The sequence below is a fragment of the Gracilinanus agilis genome, chromosome 1 (genome assembly GCF_016433145.1).
Source record: "Gracilinanus agilis isolate LMUSP501 chromosome 1, AgileGrace, whole genome shotgun sequence".
In the NCBI taxonomy this organism is placed as follows: domain Eukaryota; kingdom Metazoa; phylum Chordata; class Mammalia; order Didelphimorphia; family Didelphidae; genus Gracilinanus; species Gracilinanus agilis.
In genome coordinates, this window is record NC_058130.1 from 14,719,793 (window position 1) to 14,729,257 (window position 9,465).

Genomic DNA, 9,465 nt, shown 5'->3' on the forward strand with positions numbered 1-9,465 from the left:
CTGCCCGCCTGCCCACCCACGGGAGCTCCCCAGCCGACAGCCACAGCAGAGGTAGATGGGGGGGGTGTTGCCTCGGCGGCCTCTTTTCTGCCTTTTATCCCTCACCTCTGCAGGGTACTTGGGGCACCCCCAGGTGTCAGGGTTCGCTCTTATCATGCCCCTTTTCCTGATCCCTTTCCCAGACGTGACTGGCTGTGCTTCTGACAGCAGCCTGGCACAGGGTGCGGGGGGGGTGGCGCTTGTTCTCTCTGTAGCACAGCTGAGATGAATGACTTGTCCAAAGTCACTCTGTCAGCTCATTACAAAGAAGAGAATGTCCATTGCCTCCGTAGGCCACCTCCCAGGGTCCCAGGGTGTTCTCTGCCGGTTTGGAGGCCCCTGAAATGTCCCTCAGTCCTGGTGATGTGTCCTCGCCCTCACCGGGCAGCGAGATGGTTGGCAAAGGCCAGCATGGTGCCTCCCTGCCCGTTAGCTCCCAGCTAGTTGGGGTCCACTGAAGGGAGGCAGGGGAGACATGGGGAGAGTGGGCCGGCCTCCGCTCATAAAGCAAACACGCCGGCCGTTAGACCGGGCCTTCCTCCTCCCCCCTGCTCTGCTGTTTCCACCTCTTTAAAAGGCTCCCTCCTTTCTTTGGAGAGGTGGGGGCCTGGGGGTGCAGAGCGGGACATACGTTGTCCAGCACGGTCACCATGGTCGTCAGCGAGGGCTCCTCGTTTCTCTTAGTTCCACAGGAGGCTCGTTGTTGATCCAGAAATGAGTGATGCGAGCCCAAAGGCGTCGCCGCAGTGCTCCTTTCCTGAAGTCGGGGAGTGGGTGGGATGTGCCGGGGCCCCTGCACCCCAGCTCCACTACTCCGGAATGATTTTATGAATGGAGGGCCCATCCCGGCTGCTCACAGGCTTCTCTTTGAGCTCCCAGTCCCGAGAACAAAAGGCGACAATTATCTGTCTGCATGGCGGCCGTGGGAGGATCTCGGGGATTGCTGGGGAGTGTGGGGGCTGCCGGCACAGCGGAGGTTTGTACAGAACCTGCCACAGCGGCGTCTCCGGCATGTTACAGACACCATCTCCACAACCACTCAGAGAGCAGGGAAGGGACGGCTTGTGGGGGAGAGTCACAGCTTCCCTGAGCTGGAGGAGAGGCGCTCTGGGTCCCCATCTCACCACAGACTCTTCCTGGCTTGTGACCCTGGACAAGTCACCTACCTCCCCCCCGCCCCCAGCCTAGCTTGGAACTAATACCAACATGGATTGTAAGATGGGAAGTAAGGGTTAAAAACACCCACCAAGGGAGGACTCCGCGGGGATCTCTGTGCAGCTGTGTGTCATTCGGTGGCGCCCGTTCTTCTAGGCCATCATCCAGCATATTAAGCTGCCCTGCCACCGACACACCTTCCACAAACCTGATGGGCTTCATCCAAGTCATGGAGGACGCTGGGGCTCTGGTCAGATCTCTGGGGCCCTCCCTCCAGGGGAGCTCGAGTCCATCCATCACGTGTCTTGGGGCCCAGCCATGCCCCCATCCACCGTGCCACCAGCAGGCTCGAGCCACGACACCCCTGGCTGACCCCCGACTCCACTAACCTAGCCCAGAGCAGAAAGTGGCCTTCGGGTGGACATTTCCCAAGAGCAAAGGCAAGTGGGCAGAGCCAGGATGGGAAATAGCATGCGATCCAGCAGGCGTCAAGCTTCTGAGGCCTAACATGGGCTGACATGCCCAGAAGTGGGAAGGCAAGTCGCATTTGTACTGGAGACAGAAGGGGGAACCCCAAACTAGCCCCTGCCCTCAAGAAGCTCCCGGTCCAATGAGGAGACATCATGGCCCCGAAAACGCTTCGGTCCTGGGATTCATGGCTCAGAAGTACTCTCAGCCCCTCAGGCCCATCTCTGACTGCAGGCAACATGGAAGCAGCCACTTATGTACGTGCTGATCGTGTGACCCTGGACAAGTCTCTTTACCCCGTTTGCCTCAGGTTCCTCATCCGTAAAATGAGCCAGAGAAGGAAATGGCAAACCATGGCAGTATCTGCCAAGAAAGGCCCAAATGGGGTCATGAAGAGTTGAATACAATTGAACAGTAATAACAGACAACACGATCACCTCTTCCTCCTGCCCTTCCAGCAGCTGCCAAACCGAGGCACAGACTGGAGCACAGCAGACCCAGGCTGCACCCTGCAGCTCTCCCAGGATCCTAGAGCCCAGGGCCAGGAATTACAGGGGAGAAGGGAAGGGACTTGTCCAGGGTCACACAATAAGAGGGACGACGCCTAGATCCTTTGGAGCCTCTGTCGAGGCCTTCCCTGCAGTCCCTGTTATTTTCTAGGACGCCTGGAGGAGCCAAACCCTTCATTCTGCCAAGAAGGAGGCCAGAATTGAGAGCGAGAGAGGGGCTCGCCCAAGGCCGTCCATGGGAGGCGGAGCTGGCATTTGAACCCTCGTCCTGGGCTTCTAGATCTAGGGCCAAGCCTTGGGTGGATCTCGTCCCTTCTCCGGCTTCCTCGTCTCCCTCCCCAGAGGCTCCCTCTGGTTCTGGGGTGACCCGGAGCCCCTAGAGGGAAGGGCTGCCCCCTAGCCCCCAGAGTGCATCCTTCCTGAGGCACTGATGAGGGTCCTGGCAGCCCCCTCCCTGGCCTCCAAGAAGGGAGGGGGGGAAACGCTGGGCGTCTCTCTCAGGCCCCGAGAAGGTCTCCGGCAGGAGTCTGGGGGCCCCCCCAGAGGCCAGGCCAAGACGAGCCGCCATGTGGCCCTCTCCAAAGGCTGCCTGCTCCTTCCCACGCAGAGCCGGCCTCCTCCTCCGCGTTCTGGCTGGAGCTGCCTGGCGCTGAGTGGGTGGCAGCAGCCACTCTGAGATTGCCATTTCAGTGGGAAGCGGTTAGGGTTTGGGAGCTGAAAAACATCATTGATGGAGACACGATGAAAAGCCTCCCGAGGACGGGACGAGGCAGGAGCAGCCAGTGCGGCCGCCCAGCGCCGCAGGGGAAGGGCCGGGAGGCAGGACGGGGTGCGAGAGGGAGCCGGACAGAGCCGGGCAGCTCTGGGGAGGTCCTCCGCCTCCGACCTCAGCGACCTCCTCTGTAAAATGGGGACATCGTGCCCGTGTCAGCCCTCCCAGGGTAGGTGAGATGGTGTGTGCAAAGCAGACGTCGACACTCACGGAGCAAGAGGAGGAAAAGTCTCTGAAACAGCCTCGAACTCTGAGCAGGGCCATGAGCGCGTCTGCATTAGACAGGAGAAGAAAGAGCCTAACAGACAGAGAAGGGGCCTGGGCTGAGTTCAAATCCCTCTTCAGAAGCATGCTAGCTGTGTGACCTCAGGCAAGTGGCTTAACCCATCTGGGCCTCAGTTTCCCCTTCCCTCCCACTTCACAGGATGACCACAAAGATAAAGCGAGATACTCCAAAGTAATCCTAGCTGTTAGGATCCTGCAGGCGCCTCATTGTGGAGCTGGAAACGTGCCTTCGGGGGCCACCCCTTTCTTTCGAGATGAGAGAAGTGGAATGACTTGCCCAAAATCGCCCTGGTAGAGTCAGAGGTGGATTTGAACCCAGGTCTTCTGACTCCAAAGCCTCGGAGATTAAACCTCGGCTCGGTGATTAAGGGAGGACTGAAAGCCCTGAACTGCAGGACCTCTGCCTTAGGAGGGCCCTTAGAAGCAGAGGGCCATGTAGGAATAGCGATGGAGTGGCAGTTGGGGGGTCTGAGTTCGAGTCCCAGCTCTGTCTCTGAGCCTCGGTCCCCCAACTGTAAAATTGAGGGCGCTCTCTCTCTCTCTCTCTCTCTCTCTCTCTCTCTCTCTCTCTCTCTCTCTCTCTAGCTCTCTCTCTGGCTCTCTGTCTGTCTCTCTCTGTCTCTGTCTGTCTCTGTCTGTCTTTCTGTCTCTCTGTCTCTGTCTCTCTGTGTTTCTGTCTCTCTCTCTCTGTGTCTCGCTGTCTCTCTGTCTGTCTCTCTCTTTGTCTCTCTGTCTCTGTCTCTCTGTCTCTGTCTGTCTCTGTCTGTCTGTCTGTCTGTCTCTCACTCTCTCTTTCTCTCTCTCCCTCTAGCAGAGGCAGAGTTGTCAAATGTCTTGCCCACAGCTAGAAGTGTCTGAGGTCAAATTTGAACTCAGATCTTCCTGACCTAGCTGCCATAAGGTGAAGAGAGAAAGATTTCTCAGGTACTTATTATGGATGTGCCAACCTCTGCGCTGAGTATCAAAGATGCAAAGAGATGCTGAACCCCAAAACTGTCTACGAGTGTCTGACAGCATGAGGGAAAATGTCATTAAACGGGTGCCCCAGCGGGCAGCCGCTCTCTGGCTCAGGGGGTCCGTTGCTCTTGCTGTGGCTCTCTAGCTCCGAGCGCCCTCTTTGGCCACTTTCTCCTCTGTGGGTTGTTTCCCCCAATTAGAACTGAAGCTCTTTCTTCATGGAAGTCAAAGGTGGCCACTCCGGTGAAGACTTGGCCTTAAACCCAAGTTCCGAGTTCGGGGCTTTGTGGCTTTTTCCTCTAATGGGGGCCACTTGATGTGGGGAGGCCTGGCGTTTGCCCTGAAATATTGACCGTTAATCCTCCGCTCTGATCCCTCCGAAGTGCCCCCTCGCTGAGCGTGCCGCGGGCTGGGCGGACTCTCCCAGCTGGACTCTAGAAATTCATTTTGTCTCTCCGGATGCCCACAGCGCCAGGGCTGGGCTCCTGCCAGGTGCTCCGGGCGCCGTGCCTGGCCCAGCACGTCCCTTCTTTTGATCCTGGCAAAGACAAGGCTGTACCTGCGAGCCGACGTCCCAGGAAGCCAAGGTCGGACGTACCTGGATGGCGCCAGGGTCTAGGAAGCAAAATGGAATGAGTCGAGCCCCTTCGAGGTTGGCCGCAAAGACGAGCCAAAGGACAGAAACTTTGGAAATGGCCTCAGAGCTTTCTGACTTGGGGGCGAGGCCCCAGGGCCGGGCCCCCCCTCTGCCCTGGCCTGGGGGAGACGGGAGATGGTCAGGACGCTTCCTTAGCGACAGGAGCTTCCCAGTGTAATCTCATTTGCGATCGCCCCCACTCTGTCACTTAGTTCTCTTTCTTTAGTCTGTATATTTTTTCTTTTTTTAATTTTCTTTTTGCTTTTATTTCTGAATCCTCTCCCTCCCTTTATCCCCTCCTGCATCCATTGAGAAGGCAAGAAATAGGGCACCCCTTGTACGTACGAGGTCACCCAAAATGGAATTCCACTCCAACAAATCAACAAGAAAAAGAAAGAAAGCGGGGTGGCGGGGGCGGGGGACACCGTGCCGATCCATCTGCGCTCTGGGGCCCTCCGTCATCTGTCCGGAGAGCACCGGAGAGCACCGGAGAGCCAGGAGCCTTTGGCGTTACGGCGGATCGTCGCAGGGGCCAGAAGGACGACGTCTTTCGCAGTCATCGTTACTGTACGTCGTTCTCCTCATTTCACTTCACGCCAGTCACTGTAAGTCTTCCCAAGAAGATCTAACTTGGGGTTTCAACTTTCGGGGAAGTCTCCCTTCCCAGTGGGGGACACTTTTACGATCTTGCATTCGGGGGCAGCTGGGCGGCTCAGTGAATTGAGAGCCAGGCCCAGAGATGAGAGGTCCTGGGTTCAAATCCGACTTCAGCCGCTCCCTCGCTCTGTGACCCTGGCCAGGCCACCCCACTCCCACGGCCTCACTTTGCCGCTCTTCTGCTTCGGAACCACTCCCCAGTACCGATCCTAAGACCGAAGGTGAGGATTCTGCCTGAGATGTTGCCTTAGCTGCCCGTGGTAGGAGCCAACCATTGGATGATTCTTGTCTTAAAGAAATAGAGGATTCTGGGTGAGAGCGCGCAGCGGCTTGGAAAATGAGTCTAGCTGCAAAAACCTTTGTTTTGATCCCGAGTAACGGAAGCCAAACTGGTAGGCTGGCCTAGCATTGGCAGGACGGCCGCCTCGCACAGGCAGCTCCTTCGAGTTCCCTCGCACACTGTCACTAAACAGACCTCTCTGCGCCTGACTCAGCGCCTGGGCTCGCTCTGTCCTCTCTGGGGACTCAGTGGCCTCCGGGCCATCCTCCTCCGCCGGCACTTCTCATGGCACACCGGTGCCCCGTCACATTCACACACAACTAGCTTAGCCGCCCCCGTTGGTGGCCTTCCTTTCGGTTTCCAGTTCTTTGCCACCTCAGAAAGAGCCGCTATAACTGTTTTGGTGCTTCTGGCTTTTTTTCCTTTTTCTTTGTTTCCTGGCGGGATTAGATCGAGTCGAGGTATTGCTGGGTTCCAGCATTCCATCGTTCTAAATCATTCTCCAGAATGGCTGGACTGGTTCTCAGCTCCACCAACAATGCATCAGTGCCCCTATTTTCCCAGATCCCCTCCAGCTTCACATTTTCCTTTTCTGTTATCTCAGCCAGTCTGACAAGTGTGTGGCACTACCTCAGCGTGGTTGTAAATTGCATTTCTCTAATCCTTGGTGATTTGGAGCTTTTCTTCCTTTAGACTATCACTTCTTTTCGATCTCTTCCTCTCTCCTGGCTCACTCCTTACTCTTACAAACAGGCCCATTTCTCTCCTATCCCCCAAAATCCCTCCCTTGATCCTTCTCTCCCTGCTAACTGTCGTTCTTATCTCTTCTGTCCTTTCCGGTGAAAGGCCGTCTCTAGTGGGTGCCTCCACGTTCTCTCCTCTCTCTCTCTTAACCCCTTGCAGCCTGGCTTCTGTCCCTGTCATTCTACCAAAGCCGCCCTGGCCGGAGTTCCCAGCGATCTCTCACTTGCCACGTCCAGCGGCCTCGTTCTCCGTGGCCTTTTGGTAGCCTGGGATGCTGTCGGCCGCTCTCTCCTCCTGGACGCTGGCTTCTCTCTAGGTTTTGGAAGGCTGCTCTCTCTCCTGCTTTCCCTGCGCTCTGTCTGCCCGCTCCTCTGCCGAATCCTCCAGATCGTGCCTTCTGACCCGCGGTGTCGCCCGGGCTCCATCCTGGGCCCGCATCTCTTCCTCTAGATTACTTCCCCTGATGAGCTCATCAGCTCCCGTGGATTTAATTATCTCCCGGCTGATGACTCTCAGATCTGCTTCTCCAGTCTTCACCTCTCTGCTGACCTCCATCTCTCCAGCTGCTTTTCACACTCTCAGACTGGATGGCCAACAGACATCGTGAACTCGACGTGTTCAAAACGGAACTCCTCAGCTTTCCCCCAGCCCTCCCCACGGCTACTTTCCCTCTTGGCTAGCTTCCAGGCTCACAACCAAAAGTCATCCTTGACTCCTCCCTCTCTGTCACCTGCCCCACCTTCGTCCAACATGGTGCCATGGCCTGTCGATTTCACTTTGGGGCCACCTCTAAAACACTCCCCCTTCTCTCCTCTGACACTGCCCCTACCCTGGGGCAGAACCCTGAATTGTGGCAATCTCTGCTGGGCCTTGGGGGTGAGGGGTGTTGATCTGCCTCAAGTTTCTTCTCCACACCATTACATACTCCACTCAACTGCCAAGGTGATTTTCCTAAAGCCCAGCTCCAATTGTGTCACTCCTGTACTCAATAACCACCTGTGGCTCCCTATTGCCCCCTCCCCAGCTGAATACAGAATGCCGTTTTGGCCATTCAAAGCCCTTCTGACCTGGCACCCTCCTACCTTTCCAGTCTTCTCGCACCTTATTCCCCAAAACGTACTCTTCGTCCCAGGGGGCTGTTCCATGAACAAGGCTCTCCATCTCTTGGTTCTAGTCATGCTCTCATCTGTCACACATGCCTGAATACTTTCCCACCCTGCTCTGACTATTGGCCTTGTGGCTTCCCTTAAGACTGAGCTAAAATCCCACCTCTAGAGGAAGCCTTCCCCAGCCCCCCTGTATTCCAGGAACTCCCAGCCTTCTTCCGTTGATTATTTCCCATCTGCCCTAGAAAGAGCTTACATGTACATGTCGGTTTGCTCATAGTCTCCCCCACTAGACTGGGAGCTTCTTGAAGGCAGGGGCTTTTCTCTTATTTGTGGCTCCCTGGGGCCTAGCACAGTGCTTAATAAGTGTCCATTGCCTGACTGGGTAATGGACAGAGTGATGGACTTGAAGCCACAATAGCCTGTGTTCAGGTCCTGCCTCTGACACTAATTAGCGATAGGGCCCTGGCCAAATCATTTCCACTCTCTGAACCTGTTTGCTCATATAATAATAATAATAATAATAATAATAATAATAATAATAATGCCCACAGATCATGCCTCAGAAAGCTGTTGTGCGTCACAGGCCCCTTAGGCAGTCAGTCTCCTGGAGCTTTGCCCCTCTCTCAGAATCATCGCTTTCATTCACTGAAGGAAATACTAACTTGGGCAGAGAGCAGGCCATTTTGCCCATCTGAATTCATGGATCCCCTGAAACTCATCACCAGAAAGAGCCTCCCTATAGAGTGCCCCAATGGGGAACATGTGGCATAGGGATCCTGAGCTCGCCCTATGCGCAGGCCCCTGGACGTGCCAGGGGCCAAGCCAGTGTCCTTCCCTGGCTGGCTGCTCTACTGTATCCCCCAGCCCCCCCTTCTCCTCCCCCTTTATCCCAAAGGCCCTCTGGAGTTGCTCAGAAGCCTGAGGGCCTCAGGAAGCTGGGAAGAGGAGGAGAGCTGGGAGTAGGGAGGAGGGCTTCAGGGCTCGTCCCAAGGGAGAACCCCAAGGAAGAAAACCTGGTTCTGAGGCCACCATCGATGCATCATGAAGTCTTTATCCCCTTCCTGTCCTGTGCCAGGCACTGGACCAAGGGTTGGGGCACAGTTTCTGGCCTTACAGCAATGATTCATGCAGGAACCCTCTCCCACCTCCCCTTGGTCCCTCCAAAGCCGGAGCCCCCTGGCCAGCTCTGCACAAGCCCCTTCCCCCCCCCCCTCGCTACAGGATCTCCCCCTGCCTTCTGCTTCCTGGCCTCTTCCTGCTCCTCCATCCTTTGTCCTACCAGCAGACTGCAATATCCTGGAGGGCAGGCGCCGTTTCCCGTTCCCCTACCCACAGCACAGTGACTGATACACAGCAGGTACTTAATAAATGCTTGCTCGAGCTGGGCACCCCTGTAATCCTCCCCCCACCAGACTGAAAGCCCCGCACAGCCTTGATTTCCATCTTTGCGTCTCCAGCATCTTTCTGTGGCCTGACTTCTAGCAGGTGCTGAATAAATATTTATTTGTTGGATTGGATTGAAAAAAGGAGAGATGGATGTGCAGTGGATTGAGAACCAGGCCTGGAGGCAAGAGGTCCTGGGTTCAAATCTAGCCTCAGATATTTCCTAGCTGGGTGACCCTGGGCAAGTTATTTAACCCCCATTGCCTGGCCCTTACTGTTCTGCCTTGGAACCAGCATCTGGTGTTGATCCTAAGATGGAAGGGAAGGGTTTAAAAAGGAAGGAAGGAAGGAAGGAAGGAAGGAAGGAAGGAAGGAAGGAAGGAAGGAAGGAAGGAAGGAAGGAAGGAAGAAAAAGGAAGGAAGGAAGGAAGGAAGGAAGAAAAGGAAGGAAGGAAGGAAGGAAGGAAGGA

The 9,465-nt window shown here is 55.9% G+C and overlaps 1 protein-coding gene across 1 annotated transcript in view; it reads left to right on the top strand.

The window, feature by feature from the left end:
* LOC123246716 (sodium channel protein type 5 subunit alpha-like) overlaps positions 1-9,465 on the top strand; it is a 263,117-nt gene that overhangs the window by 213,957 nt on the left and 39,695 nt on the right. The window contains exons 15-18 of the mRNA XM_044675519.1: positions 395-467; positions 919-1,015; positions 4,655-4,772; positions 5,295-5,427. Coding sequence (XP_044531454.1) covers positions 395-467; positions 919-1,015; positions 4,655-4,772; positions 5,295-5,427 — 421 coding nt within the window. The remainder of the gene's footprint in view (positions 1-394; positions 468-918; positions 1,016-4,654; positions 4,773-5,294; positions 5,428-9,465) is intronic.